Source organism: Nannobrachium achirus, assembly GCF_963921795.1.
Source record: "Nannobrachium achirus genome assembly, chromosome: 10".
NCBI classification, from domain to species: Eukaryota; Metazoa; Chordata; class Actinopteri; order Myctophiformes; family Myctophidae; genus Nannobrachium; species Nannobrachium achirus.
In genome coordinates, this window is record NC_137819.1 from 60,327,146 (window position 1) to 60,355,127 (window position 27,982).

General features: G+C 43.1%; 1 protein-coding gene across 1 annotated transcript in view; it reads left to right on the forward strand.

Annotated features, from left to right (window-relative positions):
* The window catches only part of LOC308292482 (dolichyl-diphosphooligosaccharide--protein glycosyltransferase subunit STT3B-like), a 257,198-nt gene that overhangs the window by 83,786 nt on the left and 145,430 nt on the right, over window positions 1-27,982 (forward strand). Inside the window, 1 exon segment of the mRNA XM_080734821.1 lies at window positions 21,795-21,903. Within this exon segment, the coding sequence (XP_080590947.1) occupies window positions 21,795-21,903 (109 nt within the window).

The window sequence follows — 27,982 nt, forward strand, 5'->3', positions numbered from 1 at the left end:
ATGTTGCACATTAAGTTAATCATCTGGGGACCCCCAAAAATAATTTGGGGACCCCCATGGGGGTCCCGAGTCTCCCGACCCACAGGTTGAGAACCACTGAGATACACAATAAGACATGTAAGAAGACATCCAGACAAGATGGCCTCATTGGACCCGATTGACCGGACGCGTTCTTCAGCTTCACTTATGACATAATAGACTAGACGAGAAGCTTGAAGCACTTGCTGAAACTGCCTTTTTTGGAACACACTAATCCCCTTTTATAGAGCTGTTTGGTACCAAATCGCATAACCTCTGAAGTGTGAAATAGCCTCCTCTTACAAAGCGCTCTCTTTAATGTGTTAATGGAGAACTCACAGTTGTGTGCCCTCGACTGGCAGCAGTAGTAACAGACCTGACACCTCGCACAAGCAGGTTAAACACTAGCTTTTCCCTGTCGAAAGTTGTGCACACATATTTGTTTTGTCATGCACCGTCGCACAGCCGAGCACAGATGGAGAAGCCTTTTGTGGGTTTCCTGTGCAGTTCTCCAGAGTCAGGAAAAGTTTTGGGAGCAAGGTCTCCAAAAGGTCTTTCTTGGGTGATTTGAACAACAGGCCTGGGGGATGCGCTGTGTTACTGTTTGTTGTAAAGCGGTTGCATTATGTTGTAAAGCAGTTCTATTTAATGGTATGTTTCATTTGTTTTTGTTGTTGGGAGAGATAATCTTTGGCCATATAATATTGTGGCTAGTTTATCTTCCAGTTTCCCCAGGAAACATCTGCATATATTGAGCTGCAACCAAGGGTTTTATGTCCCCACAATTAACCCATTTAGGCCCGGGATTATTGAATGCTTTAACTATTGAAAAATAGCAGATATACAAGCTCACAGCGCGGCACCGAGTGCCGCGCTGCGAGCTTGTAGATCTGCTATTTTTTTTTTTTTTAAGTCGTGAAAATGTGTGCAAATCTTTGAATATATGTACAGTATTTTTAAAGCGAACGTTTGCAACTCAAATATTTGCTTCTGGGAGGTCCCTGATACAATATTTTGAGATGGGGGGTCTGTGGCCAAATACATATAATTTTGAGGGGTTGAGAACCACTGACACAGTAGTCTCTCAAGAACAGACTAACTGAGCTCCACTTAAGTGAAAACTAAAGGACCTTTTCTTTGACGATGGCTAGCCAGATTGCTGACATAGAAACATCGGTTTTTCCCAAAAAAAAACCCTTAGAAGGATTCAAAAGACACTTAATGAATCGGGTCAAAATCGGGACAAAATTCTTAATTTTCACGATTTTTCAAAAATAGCAGATCTACAAGCTCGCAGCGCGGCACTCGGTGCCGCGCTGTGAGCTTGTATATCTGCTATTTTTCAATAGTTAAAGCATAAAATATGTGTACCCGTTCTGCATGGATTAAGGTATGGAAAGAGTTTCAAAATGAAAAATAGAAAAGAAGCATCCATGACCCCTCAGGGGGAGCTTAGTTATTTAGCAGTCATCGCAGCTCCGTGTTCCTTCCTCGCAGCTCTCTCCCACTGAGGCGGTGTGTAGTGTGTATCTGTATTTCAGACATCGTAATACAGTAAGTTTCAGTATGTTTTTTACAATAAATAAAACAACGATTTCATGTGGCCAGTTACAGTACCTGCCAAAATACTTCCAAAACGTCAAGGATGTCCACAATTACAACACCAGAGCCAGCTCCACAGATCATGTTCAAACCAGATTCGGCTCGCACAAAGGGTCAAATTCGTTCTGCTGCTATACCGCTAACATGTGGAACGCCCTACCGAGGGCCTTAAAGGAGTGTAAATCCCTAACTTCCTTTAAAACCGCTCTGAAAAGCCACTTACAGGCGGCAGCTACTCGAAACTGGTAACAGTAAACTTAGCCTAACTTTACCTCCCCCTGACCTATCTATTGTAAATACCATTTATTTGTCTGTCATTCAATGTTATACGAGATTAAAAAAAAGGATCTCAATGTAAAATAACCCATGTGCTTTCCTGAACGTATCCTTTTAGTTGACCTTGTACCAGTGAGTGAACTGTACTGCCATGCAACTGTACCTTGTCCTATGCAAACCTCTAATACATTCTTCAATCAATCAATCAGTTTATCAGTTTGGGCAAGATTTCAGCCTGATCTAACCCCCATTGATTTATACTATAAAATCTAATATTTCACAACATGTAAAATGCATGTAGCTACTGTACTTTCCTTGCCATACTGGCAGCATGCACAATAAATCTGACACTGATCGCTCCGGGCGGTTCGCAAGATTAACCCTCGACAACATGCAAACTCGCAGACAGACAGACAGACAGACCCATTCCTAGACTGCTCTCCTCCGACAGAGCCACGGCATGAAAATGAGAGATTATCATAGTCGATTTTGAGTCTTTCAATGGATTAGACTAGTGATTATTACTGTTTTAAATGTGTTATCCGTAATCTCCAACAGATTGCACTTTGAAGTGAACCTAACTCAACCACATGCGCCGAGTGATGCACAGTGGGTGCGTGCACTGCAAACGCAAACCCCAGGCTAGACAGATGGAGAATGTGTCAGGTGTTTTTTTGCACCAGACTGTGTGAGGAGGTAGTGAGCAATATAAATCCGGTTGGTGCTAGGGATTGGACGATATGCGACATTATCGTTTATCGTGATAAAAAAACATTCACGATAATCGTATCGTGGAGATTTAATTTATCATGATATCGTCCTCTGTCATGCACTAGCTGGGATCAATTCACCTTTTATTGGCCGAGCTGCATATCCGGTACCACTTAAACCCTCTATAATTGGTAAAAGGTACTTATAATATATGTACTTGATGCAGTCTTTTTTCACTCTATCAAATGTCTTTGCCAAAAAAATAGCCGATCTACAAGCTCACAACGCGTCGCAACGCTTGTAGATCTGCTATTTTTTGGCAGATGTTCCGCCCCAGGACAATGGACGTTGATTATCACGATAATATCGTAAAATCGCGATTTATTTCTTCACAATAATCGTGATATGAAATGTTCATATCGTCCCATCCCTGGGCTGGCGCTCCTCAATCACCAGACAGCTTTTTAATCCTTCACATAAACCTTTCTGTGTCATCCTTCACTGTACCTTGTTGTGTTGCTCGCAGCCTTGTAGAAGTAAAAGCAGCCTCTCCTTCTAAAACCAATGTCAAACTACTGAAAAGGATGAGAAAACAACACCTCTGAATTTAAAGCTCCCTTTTTTAGTGTCCCTTTTTTTTTGGCGCAGTTTCTTTCTACCCAAAAGGGTCCTCCTCAGGCGAATACCGGGAAGGCCTTTGGTCAAAACGTTGCAAATAAAGGCAGCTTTACTTTTAACCCATTTAGGCAGAGATTATTGAATGCTTTAGCTATTGAAAAATAGCAGATATACAAGCTCACAGAGCGGCACCGAGTGCCGCGCTGCGAGCTTGTAGATCTGCTATTTTTGAAAAGTCATCATGGCAATGTGTGCAAATCGTTGTATATCATATTTTTTTGTATTTATATATATATAAATATTTGCTTTTGCTTCTTCCATTGACGTAGAAACATGTGTTTTTCAAAAAAACCTTCGAAGGATTCAGAAGACACTTATAGAATCGGGTCAAAATCTGGTCAAAATTCAAATGTTCATGATTTTTAAAAATAGCAATTAAGTGCCTCGCTGTGAGCTTGTAGATCTGCAATTTTTTTAAGTTAAAGCATAGGATAATTATACGCAATAATGCGTACCCGGCAGTGTTGATTTTGTCAACTAAAACTATGACAAAAAATGTTTGTCGACTGCGCTTTTTTCACTGACGAAAACTAAATAAAAACTAAATAAAGGCTAAGCTGTGATGACTAAAACTAAGACTAAATATATTGACAATTTCATCCACAAAATAAAAACTAGACTAAAATGTTGGGGAGGGACAAGTGGAGAAGAGATTATGTTTGGTTGCTCTCAGGTGTTGCGTGTGGAAAATAGCCGATCAACGCGTCACGCTGCGGCGCGTTGTGAGCTTGTAGATCAGCTATTTTCAGCACGCAAACAAGTGTAAAATCAGTCATTATGATGCCATCAAGCCCTGCCAAAATGCATTTCAGTTGACTAAATCAACTGTAGATTTAGTCGCCTAAAACCTTATGATATTCAGTCAACTAAAACTCGCCTAAAACCAAAACTTTTTAGGTGCCAAAATTATGCCTAAAACTAAATGACATTTTATTCAAACGACTATGACTAAAACTAAATCAAAATTTGCTGTCAAAAACAACACTGGTACCCGTTCTACAAGGCTTAACCCCAGAGTGCACTGCAGATGTGCTCCCATGGTTTCCTCTATCACGAGTACTGGAGTATCCTTCAAGCTCTATAGGCTTGTGTCATGGCCTAATACTTGAGGGTCATTATGCTGGAATTGGCAAGCAGTTCCCCCAGGTGAGGGCCAGGGGTCTCTGCTGCTATAAAAAAAGCTAATTAAAATGTCAATACCACAGAGGCAGCGCTCCCGATAAATTACGATGTCACAGAAAATGGCAAGCTCATCGGACAGGTGCCATCAAATCATTATGTCATGGGGAGTATTTGATGCCCAGAATAAACGCACACTATATACGTGCCTCAGGTGTCATTGAGGCATTTATCAGGTTCTAAATCATACCGTAAGACTCCGTTTCTAGCTGCATTTCTTTTCAAGGGTCAAGCTCTTGTCTTTTAAGTGTGGTTCTTTATCTTTCCTCTGTCCAAAGAATGAAATGTACGGCTGCGTGGACTAAATAAATGGGTCTGCTTTATAGCACCTGCTCCCTGCGCTAGTCCCAGTCAGGCAGTGCACAGGTACGGTTATGCATCGCTGAACAGCTGTTTAATCCTAAAGGTAGAAAATAGAGATGCTCCGATTGCGATTTTTGGGGCCAATACCGATCAACTGGAATCAGTGTCTTCCGATAGCGATATTTCCGATCACAGATCGGCACACAACACCTCGCACCGCGAGGCGTTGTGTGCTTGTAGATCTGCTGTTTTCACTAGTTTTTTGCGATCGCCTTGTATGATGAAGCAGGGCTTTACTTTGCGAAAGAACGTACATATTTGGAGGCTTGGCGATACGAAGTTTTCACCCGACAACAACGATATGTTTCCTCAGCAAGTGCCACCACCAACTTTCTACAAAAACTCTCTGACTTTGTGAGTGTTGGACCCTAATGACTAAACTTGTAATCTGGCAGCCCATTTCTGGCGGCATTACGATTAAACGGCTTCCTGAGTGCTGCGTCGTCTCGTTGCGTGCTTGATCAGATCCTAGCCTCTTTGCTGCCTCAGTGAGTGTTTACACATCGGAATTAGCGTGATTATTTTTTTATTGCTCGTTTGAGTAGCACCAGAGATGGTCGACTTGGCCGAGTCATTAGTGGTGTGCGTTTGATATTTAATCACCTACGGGTCTCATTGGGTGCATTCAGCTTTCCTTGTAGTCCCCACTAGACAGACAGAGCCCCATCCAGCATCCACACAGATACCAGTAATTACACGCAATATTTGAATCCAGACTTATTAACTAATTTAGGCCTAGAATTATTGAATGCTTTAACTATTGAAAAACAGCAGATATACAAGCTCACTGCAAGCTTGTAGATCTGCTATTTTTGAAAAGTCGTGAAAATGTGTGCAAATCTTTGAATATCTAATTTTTAAAGCGAACATTTGTAACAAAATCAAACCTCGTTCGAAGTGGAGCTGTGAATTTGAGCAGTTCCAGATCTATGCTTTTGATTCTATGTGTTTTAGATCTATGAATTCTAAGTGTTCTATATATAAATTCTATGTGTTCTAGATCTATAAATTGTGTGTGTGTGTGTGTGTGTGTGTGTGTGTGTGTGTGTGTGTGTGTGTGTGTGTGTGTGTGTGTGTGTGTGTGTGTGTGTGTGTGTGTGTGTGTGTGTGTGTGTGTGTGTGTGTGTGTGTGTGTGTGTGTGTGTGTGTGTGTGTGTGTGTGTGTGTGTGTGTGAACTGTAAACTGTTCCTATGAGTGAGTGGTGAGTGTGCCTGGCCTGCACAAAACAGCGCCCCTCCTTTAACTAGTGTGTTGTGTGTGGCCACTCAAGGTATTGCCAGACTACGGACACGGCCAGCCACCCACCCACCCACATACCCACGGACATACCTGTCTATTGGGAGCTTGTGTTCCACAGCTCCAAAAATATTTGCTTCTGGCGGCCAAATACATATCATTCTAGGGGTCCTTGACATGAAAGAGTTTGAGAACCACTGACGTAGAAACATGTGTTTTTCAAAAAAACCTTGTAAGGATTTAGACCACACTTATAGATTCGGGTCAAAAATCGTAGCAGATCTATAAGCTCACAGCGCTGTGAGGTTGTAGATCTGCAATTTTTTTAACAGTTAAAGGATACAATAATAAGACGTAATAATGCGTACCTGTTCTGAACGGGTTAACTAATTTCCTGCAGCATCTGCAGAGTATCGCCATGTTGCATCCAGGCAGTGCAATTAGCTCACCAGGTCATGCAGCGAGCAGCAGGCCAGTAATTGAACATAACGCCGCCCCCCCGCGGCGTTAAAGCGATGGCACGACAACAACAACAAGGACGCCTTATCTTGTCTGGGCAGGGCCTGGCGGTGCCGGACACTCAGCTGTTGTAAGGATAGATTTTGGCAGTCGTCCAGTCGGCGTCACCCTTTCCTTTCCTTCCCACCGTCGCAGTCGTGGTGTTGAGTCTGGAGGGGACTTGGCTGAGTGTGGACAGAGAGGACACAAGCTAAGTCACGATACGACCGTCCTCACGTACAAGGCGGCTCCATGTTATCTTGTGTTGAGCGTAGTGTGCCCTCCACACTACAGGCGGTTTCCGTCAGGGCTGCCGCTTGGATCAGCGGTGGCCGCGCCGCGGTGAGACGCAAACACACTCGCTCAGTGAGTAAACGCCACGCGGTATTTCACAAAGATGAACACAATCCATCTCTCACCGCCCGCGTACGCATGCACAAACGAGCACGCTTGCGGGGGATTTCACGGGACCGCGCCCGCTCGCCTCACCGCCCCAAAACTTCGCTGCGCGGCCGAAAAAGCCGCCCGCCTCTCATTGAAAATGAATTGCTAGGAGACGGTGACTGCGCGTAGTGTGGAACCCCCTTAACTCTGATAGAGGCTTTGCTTATTGTCGTCTTTAACCTCCCCCTGCCTTCAATACCCCCTGATGGAGGAGTTCTACTGTCAGTGTCAGGTAATCTAAACCAGTGGTTTCCAAACGTTTTAGCCTGTGACCCAAAAGAGAAATTAGACGTTCGCCCCGGAACCCAAACTAGTGAAAATGGCAGATCTACAAGCTCATAACGCGTTGCTTCGCGCCGCGTTTTGAGCTTGTAGATTGGCTATTTTCACTACCTCTTAAACTTTTGTTTTCTAATTCATGGACTTTCTTAGATTAATATTTTATTTCTTCATAAAATTACTTCTATCATTGCATTGTTTTAATAATAATAATAAAAAACGAAATGTATGAAACCAAAAATTAAGGGACCCATAGAAAATGTGTCTACGACCCACAAATGGTTCCCGACCCAGTGTTTGGGAACCAGTGATGTAAACGGAACGGGCAGCCAAGTAACGAGAGGCTACATTTGTAGTGTGGGCATAATAGTCCGGTCAACCCCTGTCATTCATGTGATTGTGGGGAAGACCTGTTATACCTATATTAACCTTTCAATACGGGACAGCATCTGTGTCATTTTAGGTATTGATATAGCAACATCATTTATTTAGTATTTAGAAGTTTTTTTTTAAGAATCGTCTCGGGTCTAATTGGGTTTTGAGACTATTGAGATTCACAATTCCACATACTAGTGAGAAATTTCACATGAATTTATCATTCGTTTTCAGTTCCAGAAAAGGATTAGACTGTAATGTTACCTCATTTGTATCTACCATTGGGAGAATCCTAAACCTTTTTTTATTGTACCATTATCGTCGTTGTCGGGTGGAAACCTTGTATGTCCAAAACCGTTTGTTTTGTATTTATCATTTTTAAAATGATGATGAAATTTAAACTAGTGAAAACAGCCGATCTTGGTGCGAGGCGTTGTGTTTTCACTACTTTTGTGCGACGGCCTTGTGTGATGAAGCAGGGCTTTGCTTTGCGAAAAAACATACAAATTTGAAACTTGGAGATACGAGGTCTCTGCCCGACAGTGACGATACTATATACACATATTTAAGAAGGTCAAGACAACTCCGTTTTAAAGCAAACAGCCACACAGGATAAACCTGAGGCCATTAAACTTGAACCTCTGGGTTTGTTTGTCTTCATAACGATAGCAATTTCTGTGGATTTGGGAGTTTTTATCTGTGAGTTCATCAGACCTTGAAAAACTTGAACTTTGACTAAAGGAGGCATTGGGGTGTAGAAGCTGTTACAATTTTTTTAAAGTTACTTTAACAGCAGCGCTCAGCGGCCCAACTACATTGATTTGTTGTGACTGGCTGTGCACTAAAGGTCAGTGCTCACTATGCGTGTGTCACGTCTGTGCCCATTGTGCAAGACTGTTGTTTGTTTACAGCATTCAACTCCACTGTTAATCTTCATCCTTGGATTTTTCCTTGTGGTATTTTTTACATTGTGGCTCTGCAGTCTTTTGTGTTTGGGTGGTTTGACCATAACCTCTCAAAACTGCTTCACCAATCTGCCAAATTCTTGTGCATCGGTAGCCCACAGAAGTACCTCCACTAATTCTTTTTTACATGGTTAATGCTTTTTAAAATATTTAAAGGAGCTATAGTCAACTTTTTCTTGAAAAACGGATGCTAAAATAAAAAATAATGTTTTGAAAATATTTGTATAAAAAAATTACTTGTGTATAGGTTATAGGTATTAGGTAATATAATTGGCCTACATGCGATGTTTCATAACATATATAACACAAGAAATAATCATAAACATTCTATATTTATAAGGTCAAGTATTATACTTAATAATTGGGACTTACAAGAAGTTAAGAACCATTATCATAGTTATAATAGGCCTACATTTTTACAGTAGTTTAGGCATTTTGGTTTGAAAAGGTTTTGGGCAGAACAATTTGTCCTTGTTTGTTATTTGACTATTTTTACTTTAATTAGAATTAAAGACACTTCATAGTGAATTAGTGATTATAATAAATAGCCTATGTCATGATTGCTAGATCAGATTGTGTTTATAATATAACGCTGGCGCGCCTCCGTCATCTCCAGCGAAAACAAGCGCTCCCCCCTTGTTCAATAGAGGGTATGCGCATGACATCACTGTTGCTGGAAGTTATGTAGGAACACGCCTACTGAGTGGCAAAAAACTAATATCTACCATTGACAGCCCATACATCCAAACAGAAAAGTCCTATCTGATTGTATTAAACAAAGTTAAACTCACCAACATTGCGGCTGTACTGAAAGCTTGAATTATCCTCTTTCTATCTGCAGTTTTTGTTTCATAAAAATCCACCATAGGCATGTTATGAGCTACTTTCTGTCAATACATTCTGTGCAGGTTTTTATTTTTCCAAGTGTCAGAGTTTGGAAGCACTCGTTTTCAACAACACAACATCCTGCTGCCTCCTGCATTGTGTGCAAATTAGAAACAGGTGGTATGCAGGGCCGTTGAGTGATTTGCAACTAGCACTTCCAAACTCCAATGCTCCATGCTGCTCACTGTTTTGCCACTCAGTCTAGATTAGGGGGGCGGGTCCCAGTGGACGTGCATACCCTCTATTGTTGGAAGCGGGATGCAGTTTTGATTCACGCCCCGGCCTGGGACCCACTACATTGGAAACCATTCAACAGCATCACTGATTCACTGTCGAGGTCATAGAGTGTCTGTCTGCAGGACTGCAGAACAGTAAAGCAGGTTGTTTTTTATCGGCTTGGAGCTGTGCTGTTTTTTTGAAGCCTTAATGCCTGCTCTGCTCTGCTTGGCTTCCTCGCATCCAGGTAATCTATATCCTCAGAGCGCAGGCTCAGCCGCACAATTAGTCACGGTGGCGGCGTGTACTTGAGAAACAAAAGCAGAGCACTTGGATGTGCACCAGAATAGCTTGTCCAGCAGAGGCAGCAGGGAGGAAAAGCGCAACGATGCATTTGATTACGTGGTTAAGCCATTCAGGCCTAGAATTATTGAACGTTTTAACTATTGAAAAATAGCAGATATACAAGCACGCAGCGCGGCACCGAGTGCCGCGCTGCGAGCTTGCATATCTGCTATTTTTTGAAAAATCATGAAGATTTGTGCAAATCTTTGAATATAATATATATTTTTTAAAGCGAACATTTGTACCTCAAATATTTGCTTCTGGGGGGTCCCTGATACAACATTTTGAGATGGGCGTCCATGGCCAAATACATATCATTTTGGGTGCCATGGCATTGGTCCGAAGGTTCATTAGTCCGAAGGTTCATTTGTCCGAATTTGTTAAGAATACTATGCCTAACTCTAACCGTAACCCTAACCTCAGTAACCCTAACTAAATTCGGACTAATGAACCTTCGGACTAATGAACCTTCGGACTTATGGGCAGTCCCCTCATTTTGGGGGTCCTTGACATGAAAGAGTTTGAGCACCACTGACATAGAAACATAGGTTTAAAAAAAAAAAAAATTAGAAGGATTTAGAAGACACTTTTAGAATCGGGGTCAGAATATTCAAAGACTTGCACACATTTTCACAATTTTTCAAAAATGGCAGATCTACAAGCTCGCTGCGCGGCACTCGGTGCCGCGCTGTGAGCTTGTATATCTGCTATTTTTCAATAGTTAAAGCACGGAATAATGCGTACCCGTTCTAAACGGCTTAATGCAGAGTGAGGTATCACTGGCTCATAAAACACAATGGCATCCATTTATCCTGTCTGCCGCGGGGATGCAGCCTCTGCCTCAACACCACGCTAGTAATCAGGAAAAAAGCCCGTGATTAAAATGAGGTTTGACACCTGCGTCCATTCCCCCGGGACCCAAAGTGCACTGGATGCTTCTCTTCATTCCCATGTCTTGCCTTGAGATATTACCCTGAAGGAGCTATCTTATTCTTGTTCTTTTCACCTTCCTAGCTGCTCCAAAAAAAAGCCACAAGGGATTTTTATTAAGATGTGTTAACTGCTTCTAACCAATTTTGGGTATGTTGTTCTAGGCAAAAATGTATGAAAGATTTATGAAGTTTATTAGCCATAAGCACTTGAACTCCTACAAACCAACATAGCACATTTATAAGATAGCAGATATACAAGATCACAATGCCTCACAATGCATTTTGAGCTTGTAGTTACTTGCGTTCGGCTGCGTATGTACAGTATGTATGTACGTACGTAGGTCGGTGTCTGCCCGTGTTTAAACCTGTTAACAGCCAATGAGGGACCAGCATTCCTGGTGATGCCAGTGGTGAGCGCTCTGCTGGCGCACAAGTAGGCCATCATGTATGGCCTAATGTGCAATGTGCACAAGGCGCAAGTTGGCACCTCAACAGAGCGCAGTTCTAGATGTAAATCTGCTATTTATCGCTGAATGTTGGGTCTATTTTTGCCTATTAACAGGGATGCTTGTTTCCAGAATAGGATGCTGGTTTCATGTGGTTATGGGGTAGCCTGCTTTGCATACAGCTTACCTACATCATGCCCACTGTAAGAGGGGGTGGTGAGGATGATGGTGCAGCAGAATCAGCAGTAGTCTGCCCAGCCTAGTGGGACCAAACGACCAGTTATGTATTAAATGTCCATTATCTGGCCCATCCCTGTGGCAAGTGCAGGACACTTGAGCACTCCACTCTGATGTCCATGAGATCATTGGAAAATAAGCAAGTCAGAGAGCTGGCCTATTTTTTTTTTTTTAAGTGCTTTTTGTAGTAGCTTCATTTGTGCCCTGCTGTCCTGACAGCTAACTAGACCAAGCCAAGGTCCATTTGCAGTACAAGACTGTGAATGAGAACTCTCATACCTGGCTGCGTCTAGGGATGGGACGATACTCCATATTATCATTTATCGTGTAAAAAAAACAATCATGATAATCGTATTGTGGAGATTTAATTTATCGTGATATCGTCCTCCGCCATGCACTGGGATCAATTCACCTTTTATTTGCCGAGCGGTATATCCGGCCGGTACCACTTAAACCCTCTATAATTGGTAAAAGGTACTTTCTTGACTATACTATATTCAGTCTGAACTTGGTCTAATCTAAGGCAATTTCAAGGATGGGCGTTGCCAAAGAGGCAGTCTTCTGCGATTGGTTCACCGTCTGACCAACACAACAGTAGCAAAGCAGATGACGTAGTGTTGTTATGTGTGGCTGGCTAGTGGCTAGCCTTTTGCTTGCTAGTGCTACTTGCTAACCAAAGAAACAGCAGGAATAGGAGCACAACGAATTAGTAATCAAACACAACATTACATGTCTGCTACTGATGTTTCATAGCGACGATCGCATTTTACCGCAATTTACCGCATTTTACCGTGACGCGATGTGTGCGGTCCCGTCCGGCGGCGGCGAATTGCACATGTTTCTGGGAAATCCCCACCCACGCTGATCACAAGACGCTGATTCACAACGCTGATTCGCCTTACGGATTTTCAAATGAGGAAAGCCTCTTCGATGAGAGCAATTCTAGACTCCTGAATCGCCAAAACAAAAAATTTAAAGGGGTGTGGCTAGCGATTCAGGGTCTGGAACTAGGCTACCGCCCCAGGATAATGGATGTTGATTATCGTGTAATATCGAAAATCGTGATTTCTTTTGTCACAATAATCAAGATATGACATGTTCATATCGTCCCATCCCTGGCTGCATCAGACCTACTCTGGAGCCTGCACTTGGAGAGGAAAATAATAATGAAAAAAGTTTCTTTCTTCTTTCTTCTTTATTTTTTGTCTTTCTTTGGCTGGCCGACAGTCAAAATTGTCCATGGGAATAAGGGTTTTCTCTGGCTGGCAGGAACGACTCACAATGAAATAAGTTTTTGCTGGAGGGATTAGGCTACACTTGGGGGGGAACTTGGAAGATGACAGAAGTTTGCTGCGTTGTTCTAGAGCAGTGGTTCTCAACCTGTGGGTCGGGTCCCCAAATTGTTTTGGGGGGTCCCCAGATGATTAACTTAATGTGCAACATTGTTTTCTCACTCAACAGTAAACAAACCAACATAAAGTTTAAGTGTATATAGAGGGTATCTGCACATGTCTAAAGTGACAATTTAAGGACTTTTTAAACATTGGCCAAATTGTCAAATATTAGAGGCAGAAATAGCCGATCTACATGCTCACAACGCCTCGCGTTGCGAGCATGTAGATCGTCTATTTTCACAATGCAACCGTGTTATACAAAATGTAATGCCTCAACTCTTAGTGCTCGTCAGGGTGGGGGTCCCCAGTAAAAATATGATTATTTTAGGGGTCACGGCCTGAAAAGGTTGAGAACCACTGTTCTAGAGGGGTCGGGGGGAAGGTGATTGGCAAAGTCTGCGAGAGACTCGACTCCAAGAGGAACAGTTCAGTGTTGTTTCTGACAGCACATTTTGATTTAGTTTTAGTCATAGTCTTTTGAATAAAATGTCTTTTAGGTTTAGTCATAATTTTTAGTCAGCCAAACAGTTTTAGTTTTAGTCTAAAGTTTAGGAAAAGTTTTGGAAATTCATTGGTAAAAATGCGTGGGAACTAAGGCATTCACAAATAGTGATTTTTAGTATTCGAATTATTCAACCTCATTAGTATTCGAATAGTCGAATATTCGACAGGACTGGCCAAACTGTCAAATATTAAGTAAGCAAGAGGCAGACATTGTGAAAATAGCCGATCTACATGCTCACAACGTTGCAAGGCGTTGTTGTGAGCATGTAGATCTGCTATTTTCACAAAATGTATCTGCGGAACCGAGTCCCAGTTCAAATATGTTTATTTTGGGGCTCACAGCCTAAAAAGGTTTGAGAACCCCTGGTATAGAGCATTAACAAATTCATCCACCAGGGGCATTGACAACTCATTCTTATGACTTCCTATCTAGCCAAGCTTTATAAACTATATATTTTTTAAAGAGAAAACAATAAAAAAATTAAAATAAGCGAATATTGGACTTCGGTGAACAACGTCGAATAGTGACTTTGATATTCGAATATTTGAATATTTGGTGAATGCCTTAGTGGGAACCCTGAACTACCCAGAAGGCAGGTTGTTCAGTAGTGGAGTGTGATTGGCTGGCAAGGCAGTGGCCATGAAGACAAACAGGCCTACTTCTCTGTTCACTGTGGGGAATCTGACTCATCAGTGGTCTTCATCAGCTTAAACAACAACGTGAGGGTGTGCGTGCGTGCATGCGTGCGTGCGTGCGTGCGTGGAGAGAGACATGGTGTACAAGCATGTGGGCACACTGTGTAACTGCTGGCTGGCTCAAAATGGATTTTTTTTTCCAGTCAATGAATTATGAATAAGTCATAACGAAGACAGACACAGCAGCTCAAACTTTATTTTTTGGAAATAACAGTAGCTAAAACCTAGCCCACGCTTAGAGGCACACACACACACACACACACACACGCACACGCACGCGCGCGCGCGCGCACAAACACACGCACACATGCACACAAGCACATCCACCCGCATAACTCTGCTCCTCCTCGCTTGCTTTTGCGACACCAATACAAGCCAGCTTGCCTTGAGAAAAATGCTAAATGCATATTTTAGAGGCAGGCAGGCATACAAATCCTTCCATAGGCTCCAGTCCATGTCCTTTTTTAGTTTGTTAAAGATCCCTTTTAGAACTTTCCAGGATCTTAATAGATGGTGCAGTGTGGAGAGAAAGTACAGTGTAATAATAATGAAGTCCCCCCCAGTTAAACCACACTTCATTTATCTGTCCTAACTATTAGGAGCAGTGGGTGCTATTAATACTGCCTCCAGGGAGCAGTTAGAAGTGTCTTGCTCAGGGACACACAAGACGTGTTGGTGGAGGTGGAACCATGGACCTTCTGATTCCTAGACATCCTCTCTACCCATTCATCTATGGCTGCCCCACCGCGGCCATGTAGAGACTTAGTACAGTGTACAGCAGTGTTTCTCAAACCATGTAGATACTTAGTACAGTGTACAGCAGTGTTTCTCAAACTTTCAAATGTCAAGGTGTCCCCTTAACTCTGGCAGTATACAAATGGAACCAAATGGACCCTGTGTACACCTTGTGCAGTGAAATGACTGATAGCAGGAAGGATAGAGTTGTATGCATCCTGGGGATGCAGTGATGCTTAGTCCTTTATTTAAAAAATCACACCCGTGTGAACTGAGCGGTGGTTTACCCACCAACCCCCCCCCCCCCTCCCCCCCCCGTGTGTGTGTGTGTGTGTGTGTGTGTGTGTGTGTGTGTGTGTGTGTGTGTGTGTGTGTGTGTGTTTGTGTGTGTGTGTGTGTGTGTGTGTGTGTGTGTGTGTGTGTGTCCCTCCCTTAACATGTGTGGTCAGAAAAGGTACTGCCAGGCTACATACACGGCCGGACGGACGGACGCATACATACCCACACACACGGCCACGTATAGGAGACGGTGTGACCACCGTTCAAAAAGGATGCGTCAGGGATGCAGTTTGCAGGGCTAGTAGCATCACTGGGATTGTCCTCCTCACAAACTTAGCTGAACTTGTAGATAGAGTAGGCTATTTTGAACGTTTTTGAATGGGGCTTAATTGTACTTATTTAAAAATGGGGGCACGCTAGATAACTTCCGATGTCACAAAAGTCAAATGGCCGACAGATCGGTCAGACAATTGTGTCCAGGACGTTTTCATAGATTTCATTGACTTTTGGCTCTGTACTTGGTTTGGTCCTTTTCCCCTCTATACCAAAAGCAGTTGAGAGATGAGAGGACATGTGAGAATCAAACAAGTAGCACGCGGTTGGTTTGTTACCCCTGGTTTGTGTTCTTTTGAATGGTTTCCTTATTTACACAAAAACGCACACGCGCAGTAACACAACAACACAAAAAGAGCAATACCAATATCACGTAGTTGGAAGAATTATAATTGTGTCTTGTTAACGTAAGACCTGTGATATTCCAATCCTTTCATCTGTTGGCAAAAAGCTGAGCGGAGTGAGTAATACAGCGTCACAGGGTGTTGTATGTCTTACTCTTTGCCCTCTCTTTCTTTGCACTGTCCTGTCTGAAGCAAAAGCACGATTTGATAGTAAAAGTAAATCTAATACATAGGCAAGGTTTTGTGTTACCTCCTATGCAAACACCATTTGTTTGACAGCCTTGTTTGTTAAACAAATCAAAGAAGAGTAGGAGACTGCATGAATCCAAACAGCTCTGGTCCATCGTGTCACTTCCTGGTGACGCTCTGACAGAACCGTCGGCAAATGGCTAGACCCCAGTATCTCAGCCCCTCCGAGCGCTCAACTTCAGTCAAAATAAACAAAACTACTTCACTACTCACCAAACCAAAGGTAGTTTTGCGTTGTTGAAAGTCTATTCTCCGCGGTGGTAAACCTCTCAGCACCCCACCTACTCTGTAAAATACATTATTTTTGTCATGAAATAAAATGCACCCACCTCGAGCCACCTAGCGACCACCGCAGATACAATGGTTCACAACCCGGAAATAAGCGGCGGTCGAGTTGGATGCACTTTATTTCATGCCAAAAATTGTGTATTTTGCAGAGTGGGTGGGGTGCTGAGGGGCTCACCACCGCGGCAAATAGACTTTCAACAACGCAAAACTACCTTTGGTTTGGTGAGTAGTGAAGTAGTTTTGTTTATTTTGACTGAAGTTGAGCGCTCAGAGGGGCTGAGATACTGGGGTCTAGCCATTTGCCGACGGGTCTGTCAGAGAGTCACCGGGAGGTGACGCGATGGACCAGAGCTAGAATCCGGACAAACTCCGCTACAGTAGGCCCTAGGGAGCCACTGCAATATGTGGAATCACATCATTCAGTAGACCACCAGTTTTGGTGTAACACATGGACACATTTTTAGCTTGAAACTGTTCTAATTTATCTGTATTATTTATGCTGATTGTACTGATTTATGCTATGTTTTGTCATGTATTTTATTGGTCACTGTTCTTTTTTTGGGACTGCAGATGAAAACGAGCATCGCTACTAAACCCGGTGTATTTACGCTACAAAGTTTGAAATCATCGTGATATTTATTTGAAGTCATAACGCTCAGCCCTGCATAGAGTGGTAGTCAAATGTCACACAATTAATTTCAGAAAACGAATTTCAAATTATTACAATAAAACGGAAAGAAAATGGAAAGAAAGTGGTTGAAATGGAAAAAGCTAAGACGGCTCTTCTTCGGTACCAAATAGGAATATGGAGAACCAGTCCAAACCAGTCTCTTGGCTTTGAGACGGCTGATGCATGCCTCCCGCGGGTGCCTCAGTGCAGATGAGGGTGGCCCTGCCAAGCACGGGATGGGGAGGGAGGCCCCCTCTGCATGGAGATGGAGGGAGGCCCCCTCTGCATGGAGATGAGAGCAATTTAGCTCTGGATGTGAAGGGGAGGTAGCAAGGCACCTGGTGATGATTAATGAGCTGCCCCTCATGCCAGCCGGGAATGAAAAGCTGTCCTGCTCGCTTCTCCCGCGCACAAACACTCCTCCTCCTGCAGCTCGCTGACAAGCGCGCCGCTGTCTCTTGATCTCCTCTCTTGGTTTCTCATGCGCACATTCAGGCACACACACACACACACACACACACACACACACACACACACACACACACACACACACACACACACACACACACACACACACACACACACACATACCAGCGAGTCGTCTGTGGATTCAACTGATTCAACTCCCCACTGAGTCACGTTTAAGATGTGTCAGGAGTCGTGGAACAGTGGTTCTCAAAGTGGATCGCTGGGACTCTCTGGGTTCCTTTATGGGGGTCTAACATTGTCTAACTTTGACAGTGTACAAATTAGGCCTGTGACGATTTACTTTTTCCCGATTCGATTCGATTTCGATTCATAGGCTGACGATTCGATTATATCACGATTATTGCGTTTTCCTGCGATTTGCGATTCGAATCACGATTATTGCGATTTTTCCCCAAAAATTACAGCTTTTTTATATTGAAATTTTTTAAAACAATTCTAAACAATATAAAACATTAAAAGTTGAATCATATACTTCAAATCAATGCAGCCAAATAAAGTCAGTCAATCTTTCTGACATTTATTTCAGCCAAAGTGCCAGTGGTACAACATTACAACATGTTCCTGGTCAAGATGCCAGAAAACACAGAACAAAACAGTCATAAAAAAATCACACCCGTGTGAACTGAGCGGTGGTTTACCCCCCCCCCCCCCCCCCCCTTCCCCCCTGTGTGTGTGTGTGTGTGTGTGTGTGTGTGTGTGCGTGTGTGTGTGTGTGTGCCTGGTCTGGCCTGGCCTGAACAACAGCGCCCCTCCCTTAACATGTGTGGTCATAAAAGGTACTGCAGGCCTGCAGGCTACATACAGACACACACGCACACACACACACGCATACACACACGGCCACGTATAGGAGACGGTGTAACCACCGCTCAAAAAGAAGGAAAAAAAAGAAATCGCTTTGCTGCAGTCCTACAGCACTGTGCTAGCTTTAGCCATAACATGACATCCTCATGACCTAAAACTGTTCCTTTAGGACCTGTACTTACTCTGACTGAAAGTGGTTATTTCACCATCAGGTTAATTTCGCCTTAAAAAAAAAAAAAAAAAAATATATATATATATATATATATATATATATATATATATTTTTTTTTTATAAATAAAATCTGGAAAATCGATTCTGAACTTTGAAAATCGATTAATTGAATCGCCAGCATTAACATCACGATAATATAGTGAATCGATTTTTTTGCACAGGCCTAGTACAAATGGAACCAAATGGACCCTAACGGGTCCATTTCGTTCCAGTTGTACACTGTCAGAGTTAAGGGGAGACCTTCAAATTTCAAAGTTTGAGAAGAAACACTGTCGTAGAATATAAGGAACTGCTGGGGAATGGGGATACACTCGGGGGGGCTGTTGACATCCTACTTTGAGCTAAGCTTTATTTTAGGTCACATTTTAACCCAGCGGGCGTCCCCTGTTTTGGGCTTAATCTCACTCTTGTGTTTTGTGAAAAGAGTCAAAAGACGCAGTCACCTATTAACCACAGTCACATTTCTGCTTTGCCACGAGGAGATATTTCACAAAGGAGCAATGTCTTAAGTTGCAATCCGTAACTTTTATGTCTGTCGCTCAGCCAAGAGGCAGTATAGTATACCCACTTCACCAGGGGAGGTGTTATGAACTTTAGACAGTGCCACTTGTCATCTGCTGCGAGCTTGTAGATCTGCTATTTTTGAAAAATTGTGAAAATCTGTGCAGGGCTTTGAATATTTCAAAGGTTTTTTGAAAGAAAAAAAAAAAAAGCTCACAGCGCGGCTCTCAGTGTGAGCTTGTATATCTGAGCTGCGCTGTGAGCTTGTATATCTGCTATTTTTCAATAGCTAAAGTATAAAATAATTAAAGCCCCTCCACCTTGGGCCCTAGTAACTCGGTCCCACTTTCCTCCCACTTGTGACGCCCCTGACCACATCCAACCACTGCAGATGTGCTATAGCCTTTATAACATTGTATTAACAATACTCTACAACACATCTTATTGATTTAAATAAGTTACACATTGCAGCTATTATTACTGGTATCTGTAGTAATAGTTAAATCTAGACCTTGTTTCTATAATCCAACTGACTGTATTCTGACCTTGGATGGAGGTCGGCTTCAAGTAGTTTATTTCTTATTTTTTTATGTTTGATGGGATATGATCCAGAAGGCCCCTTGCTGTGTGTGAGAGCTGATTAGCTGCGGAGAGATAAGGTTATCTCCCAGCCCTCTGTGCCATACCTCTCCATTAGCCCATTAAATCCGGGAAAGCATCTGATCTGTGCCATTGTAGATTTTTGCGTTGGCTGACATACATGCAAGCTCGAAGTGACACGCTTTGTACTGTACATCTGCTGTTTTTTTACATTTTTGAAAAAGCTTGAATAATTTTGAATTACTGATTTCATTTTGTAGAATCGGCTAGGCCTGTCACAATTATTACATAATCGTCTAATCGCAATTATTTGACATAATCGCAATTATTTGACATAAGATTATTTGACATAATCGCAATTATTTGACATAATCACAATTATTTTGTCTAATCCTTACCATGAATAAATTTCATATATTTTCTAACATTTTCAAAAATAGTGGAAATAGCAGATCTACAAGCTCACAACGTGTCGCATCTTTTTTAAGTATAAAGTTGTCAAATATGTCCTTCATTTCTTTGTATATTTAGGCCATGTGCGACTTAAAAGCCTAAAAGCCAAACAAATGTAATTGTCAACGACAAAAACACAATTAAATCGTTAATCATAAACTATTCGAGGGACAATCGTCATGTGAAATGTCATAATCGTGACAGCCCTACTCGGGTCCTAATGTGTTAGTGTCAGCTGGAACAGGTAATTGTCCTTCTGCGGCACCTCACCTCCTCCTCCACCTCGATGTAGGTTTTCAGTGTCTCGCATCGGGCACACGGGGCATCCACTCAAACACAGCCGTGAAAGCAGCCCTGCCTTAATGAGCCAAGCGTGGAAGAAGCCCCCGTGCAAATGTACTGAACGCTCGCTTCGCTTTCGCTCGGCTCTCCTTGGCAGCACTCGTCCCCGCGGTGTCGACTGTGTCAGCAGCCGACTGCTTGACAGCGCTCCAAACTCCGTCGGCTTATGGTAGCACGCCGTGTGAGTCAGGGCGAGTTCGCAGAGAGAGTCCTGTTTATTATGTGTTGTTGTTTTTTTAAGTGTTATTCGCCACCCCCTCTCCCTCTACCAATATACCCCGACACATTTTCAGTGTTTGTCACTAACACTTGATGACGTTTGGCAGTCGGACAGCAGGTTAGGATTCTTTGTGAAACGGCGACGCTTTGTTAAGCAGCAGAGGGCTACAGTCAGTGTGGGGGAAGGCCTTGCATTCTATATTTCTGAAATGCACGTTGAGCTGGGCTGGCATCTGCACAAAGGCGTGTATGTTGTGCAATGAGGGTTTTAGCTTTTCCAACGTGAACAAGGCACAGTGTCTGCAGCTGACCCACTATTACCTGCATTTAGTAAAGGCTGGAACCACAGTAAAAGGGCCAACTGTGAGGGGCACGGTGGTGCAGTGGTTAGCACTTCGCCTCACAGCTAGAAGGTCCTGGGTTCGATTCCCGCCGGGGGAAGCTGTGGGCGCTGGGGGCGTGTTCCTCCACCCGCGTCATCAGCGCCCACACCCTAGGTGGGGTTGGCGATAGGGCCTTTCTGTGGTGAGTTTGCATGTTCTCCCCGTGTCTCCTTGGGCCCTCACACAAAAACATGCAGTAGTCCTGGTTTCTATACTACCTCCCCCTATCCAGCCGGGTGCTCCCCAATGTCCCCTGGCGCGGCAGGGGGAGAGCGGAAACCAGGACTACAGGTTAGGTAGTCAACGGGTGAGAAAAAAATGGGTTGCAAAAACCGTGGGATAAAAAAAAAAAAAAAGAAAAACGGCCAACTACCGTCAAAGTTAGTTTATTTGGCTCATCAACAACTAAGTCGAGGTGATCTTTTAGCATGTGGATGGAAAAACTGTCTGAAAAAAACAACTGCTTTCTCTTTCATGCATGGGCATTTTATCAAAGGCCTGCGAAAGGGGTTAGGGAGAACTGTAGCTTTCTATGGTGTATTTTTGTTCTTTCCTTTGTACTTAACCGTTTTGTTTTGTTCTTGCCTTTCCAGGTTCAACTACAGATCGACGCATCATCTCACCACCAATGGCTTCTACGAGTTCCTTAATTGGTTCGACGAGAGAGCGTGGTACCCGCTGGGCAGGATCGTCGGGGGCACGGTAAGGTTTTTTTGGCGCTCGGCTCCACTGCTGTGTGTGCAGTCTTTAGACTGGGCTAGAGAAATGATCTGACGATTGGAGAAGCTGTTTTCCTATATATATGCGTTGAGGTCCTGCATTTTACATGAGTGCTGGTGAGAGCTCTGCCTGGGCTCTCAGGAATTGTTTAGAAAAGTGTGACAGCAAGTGCAGGATAAGTGGCGACTGGCGAGTTGGAAGGATCGTAACAATCGCTACTGCTGCTGCCGAGGGCGGCTGCAGCAGCAGCCGTGTGCAGCTCGAACCACTCCATAAAACATGGGGAAGAAACCTCCTTTATATACCAGTCATTATACATACGTTGGGAGTCACAACTGGGTCAGAGAGTATTTGGACATATTTCTAAGCATTTTATAGCCGTCACATACGGTATTGCCCTGATGGCTAGGGCTTTTACTGAGTCTGTTTAGACCAGGGGTCTTCAACAGGGGGTCCTCAGAGTTACTACACAGGGTCCTTCAAATCTTTGTTTGATAGAAACTTTTTTTCTCCTTTTTTATATTAACCACTTGAACCCTAAGTAACGTTCATATTTTCTGAGAACTTTAGCCAAAAACAAGCTCACAACGCCTCGCGCTGCGAGGCATTGCGAGCTTGTAGATCGTCTATTTTCGGCACAGAGGTTTGGTGTAGAGGGGGAAAAAAGAGCAGAGTAAGTACAGAGTGAAAGATCAAGTTTATAAAGTATTGAAGGCTCAATTGGTTACATATCTGATAACACAAATTGACATGAATCTAAAATACACTGATGATTGTGCTGTCAAACAATGAAACTATATGGAATCTATGATAAGGTAGTGGGGGGTCCCTGCTTCATCTCTCTCTCAACTAAGGGGTCCTTGGCCAAAAAAAACTTTGAAGACCCCTGATTTAGACTATTCAAAGTGTCATGCATGTTGTCGATCACACAACATTTTTTTTACACTTTCAGTTCAAATACCTTCCTTAGTTTTTCGGAACTTATTTTCCTGTGTGGAGATGTGGGATGTAGTCTGGGGCAGGGGTTTTCAAAGTGGGTGACGGGGCACCCTGGGGTGACGGGGCACCCTGGGGTGCCGCAACGGCAGTCAAGGGGTGTCGCGAGATCAATTGATAATATTTGGAATTTATTTGGACACTTGAAGAAATATTTAGTATCATTTTAAACTTGAAGTACAAACATATTTTCAGTCAGTTCTAACCAAAATGGCTATTATCTCAACGTTTTCCTCGCAACACAATCACTAAAATATCGTAACTGTCAGGCAGAAACCTGTCGCACAAAACTAGTGAAAACAGCCGATCTACAAGCACACAACGCCTTTGTGTGCTTGTAGATCTGCTGTTTTCACTAGTTTAGTAAATTTTATAGATGATAAATACAAAACGAACGGTTTTGGACATGCAAGGTTTCCACCCGACAACGACGATATGCTATAAATATAAGGTGCTGGGAGTGAAAATTATAATGTAGGGGTGCCTCGGATGAAAATAATATTTATAGGGGTGCCCTGAGACAAAAAAGTTTGAAAACCCCTGGTCTGGGGGGGTTCAGGTGAGGTGCTTTAGTGCTTTATACCCTCCCCTCCCATCCCAATGCACTTGCTGGACAGCGTGAGTCCCATCCGTCCTGGGACAGTGATGGGGTACAAGCACGGTGATCTGGATGGGTACTCGCTCCTCCGCTGTCACAGGAGGCAAGACCTGCCTGTTTACCAACTGCTGCACAGGTTGTGGAAGCAGGGGTGTCACAAGGGGGGAGTGGGACTGAGTTACCAGGGCCCAAGGTGGAGGAGGGGCCTTAATTATTTTATACTTTAGCTATTGAAAAATAGCAGATATACAAGCTCACAGCGCACGCTGCGAGCTTGTAGATCTGCTATTTACGAAAAGTCGTGAAAATGTGTGCAAAACTTTGAATATATGTATTTTTAAGCGAACATTTGTACTCAAATTTTGCTTCTGGGAGGGTCCCTGGAACTAAATATTTTGAGATGGGGGGTCCGTGGTCAAATACATATAATTTTGGGGGTCCTTCACATGAAAGGTTTTGAGCACCACTGACATAGAAACATAGGTTTAAAAAAGAAAAAACATTTGAAATATTTCAAGATTTTTCAAAAATAGCAGATCTACAAGCTCGCAGCGCGGCACTCGGTGCCGCGCTGTGAGCTTGTATATCTGCTATTTTTCAATAATTAAAGCACAAAATGTGAAGTGAATCCTTGTACCCACCAGGGCCCAGAATTTGGTGCGACACCCCAGTGTGTGAAAGTGCAACATTTTTCGGTGTGAAGAATTACTGCCTGCCGATGGCGGGTCGTTTATCTCCTGATTGTTTCCCCCTGCCTTCTGTCTGCAGCCGGCTGCCACCAGGGAGCTGGACTGTGTGAGGCACAAACGCAAACGCTTTTTGTTGGCCAAGTAGTTTTATGACCGGGGAATTTACCTCTGTGGATTCCTCGATGATCCAAACAAATCTTTTTTTTAACAGTTTTACTGCCAGATGTTATTATTTATTTATTGGGTTTGGTGCCAGCAAAAGCACCTTACCTTTGCGACGTTATAGACAAAGATGTATTCATTTTTTTTTTTGTATTATTATTTTCTTTTCTCATTAAATAGATGTACTTTGGCTATACTGGCAGTAGAGGGCAGCCTCATGCAAGAATTAATGTGAAATGGCCGCGGTCGGCTCCCATCCGTCCAGGCCACTAAATCGCTACAGAGCAATAGACCCAGAGAAAATAACAAGGAAGTGTTTTGTTACTCCATTGATGCTAACGTCCAGTGGGTTTTTGAGAGCACTATTACGGGAGATGTGTTAACGGTACACACCCGCGCGACCCCTCATCAGTTTACAGACATCAAAACAAGGTACAAAAGAACGAGCCAAAGAACGTACTATTGGTGGCGTGCCGCCGTGAAAAATTGGGCGAACGGGAACGTCCAAAGCGGTAAAAGAGTTAAGTGAAGAGACGTCTGAGAAGTAATAACACTGTCTCATGTAAATGTAGACGTCTTGGCCTAAGGGTGGCGCTCTTGGGTTCATCATGAAGGTGCACGGCAAATTCCATAACAAGTCTGTATCTAGGGATGGGACGATATGAAAATGTCATATCACGATTATTGTGACACAATAAATCGCGATTTACGATATTATCACGATAATAAAAATCCATTATCCTGGGGCAGGAAAATTCGCCAAAAAATCGCAGATCTACAAGCTCACAACCTAGATCACAACGCGTTTGCAAAGACTTTTGATAGAGTGAAAAAAAGACTATCAAGTACATATATTATAAGTACCCTTTACCAATGAAGGGTTTAAATGATACCGGATATGAACTGAATTGATCCCAGTGCATGACGGAGGATGATATCACGATAAATTAAATCTCCACAAAACGATCATCGTGAGTGTTTTTTTATCATGATAAACCATACTATCGCTTATCCTCCCATCTACCTGTATCCATCCAGATAACTTTGGGACAAAAAGTGGACGGATGAAAGGATGGTCCGACATTGCCATCCGTTGAGCCCTGCCGCTAGTGTGGCTAAAAATGGAATTTAAAACAAAAAAAAAAATGTAAGGAAAGGGAATAGGTTCACCTAAATACAGAGAAAGGCTGCATCTAAACTCTGAAGAGGAAACAAGCTGCTGGCAAGAGTGTACTGCACGTAGGTGTATGGTACAGAACATATTGTCAGCGCCATGTAATTGTCTAATCCAGGGTTGTTCGACAGGGGGTCCCGGACCCCTAGGGGGGTCCTCAGAGTTACTACAGGGGACCCACCAAATCTTTGTGGTAGGATCATTCTTTTAAATGAACAACTTGAACCCTCGCATCCCTATTTTGAGGAGAACTTTAGCCAAAAATAGCAGATCTACAAGCTCTCAACTCTCAGCGCGAGGCGTTGAGAGCTTGTAGATCGGCTATTTTCAGCAAATAGGTTTGGTGTAGAGGTAAAAAAGAGCAGACCAAGTACATAGTGAAAGGTCAAGTTAACCAAAAACACGAATCCAACATAGACTGATGACAGTGCTGTCAAACAAGTATATGAATAAATCTATGAAATCGATGAAAATCTGCATCACACATCTAAACAATATGTAGAGGGGGTCCCTGCTTCATCTCTCTCTCAGCTAAGGCAGGGGTCCCTGGCCTGAAAACGTTGCAGACCCCTGGTCTTGTCTCTTAATAATAACACATATGACTATAATAATGACAATAAACGTAAGAGATCGTGAGAACCGACATGTAGAATTTGTCCACAGGCTATATAATTGCAAGGTGCACTCGTGTTCGTGTATAATGCACACCCAGTTCATGGAAGTAGTGTGGTTTATAATTCATGACAATATGTTACTGCAGCCACGATGAACCATAGAATACTTTTATAATGTCAAGTTCAATATTTGGATGACGATGGACGTATAAGTGTGTTCGCGACCGTCAGGTCGCAGTTACTATTTTTGCCCCTGCACTTATCTCTGGCACCGTTGGCCCTATCGATGCCAAACTTTGCACACACACTCCTTGGATGGCAAATCACAACCTCCGCCCCTGATTTCTCACATGGCCCTCTTCTAGCGCCACCGTCAGGCCGATTCTTGCAATACACATTTTTGGACACTGCTCCTACAGATTTTGCCCTAAAATCACGCAAAGTGGTACACAGTATCTCTAAAGTCATGTCATCAACATGGATCTGTCCCTTTTCCCATATTCTCTACTGATTGGCTACCATCGCCTTCTAAAGTTTGTGTGTGCAACGTGGCGGTCGCTTATCTCCAGATTAGGGAGTCTTACTGGTAATGCAATCTGAGCACATTGGTCATGAGAAAATCAGTACAACACTTAGCAGTTATTTACTCAGAACGGACATGCTCTAAGTCAGGGGTTCACTCCCAGCACCTTTATACTGTATATTTATAGCATATTGTCGTTGTTGGGTGGAAACTTGTATGTCCAAAACCTTTCGATTTCTATTTATCATCAAAAAAAATTACTAAACTAGTGAAAACAGCCGATCTACAAGCACACAACGCCTCGCATCGCGAGGCGTTGACATTGCCTTATTCCTGCTACATGTACTGTATATTCTACAGTTCCTCTATGAATTATGACTTTCATGTGCTTTTACGCACCCTCGCGATCACCGCCCGGATGCGTCGGATGAGTAATTATTGTGGCTAATGATGATGTATCGATTCTGGACAACAAAATGCTAACAATTTGCTGCTTCCGTGAATCTGGAAATGGCTCCCTGCTGGACCCTAGCTGGAGAAGGCCACTCACTCTGGTTTCTCTCTCTGTTGTGTCCTGTTTCTCCATGTGACTACCATTTTCTCTGACACTGTCCGATTCTCTTTTTAATCCATTTAGGCCTAGAATTATTGAATGCTTTAACCAGCGAAACAATTGCAGATATACAAGCTTGCAGCGCGGCACCGAGTGCAGCGCTGCGAGCTTGTAGATCTGCTATTTTTGAAAAAGTCGTGAAAATGTGTGCAAATCTTTGAATATATGTATTTTCAAAGCGAACGTTTGTAACTCAAATTTTGTTTCTGGGTGGTCCTGGAACGAAATATTTTGAGATGCGGGTCCGTGGCCAAATATTTTTGGGGGTCCTTCTTATGAAATAGTTTGAGAACCACTGACATAGTAGTCTCTCAAGAACAGACTAACTGCTCCATTTAAGTGAAAAGGACCTTTTCTTTGACGATGGCTGGCCAGATTGCTGACATAGAAACATAGGTTTTTCAAAAAGTCTTAGAAGGATTCAAAAGACACTTATAGAATCGGGTCAAAATTCTAATTTTCACGATTTAAATAGCAGATCTACAAGCTACAAACTACTCGTCCTAAAATCACGCTGCGACCTGACGGTCGCTTATCTCCCGATTAGGGAGTCTTACTGGTTGATATGCATTGTTCCGTCGAAATGAACAAATAAAGTAAAGTAAAGTCGATGTGTAACGGTTGTCCTCATGGGAGGTCAGCTCTGAACAGTGGAGACAGCCATACGTTGGCTCTCAGGATCACTACTATCA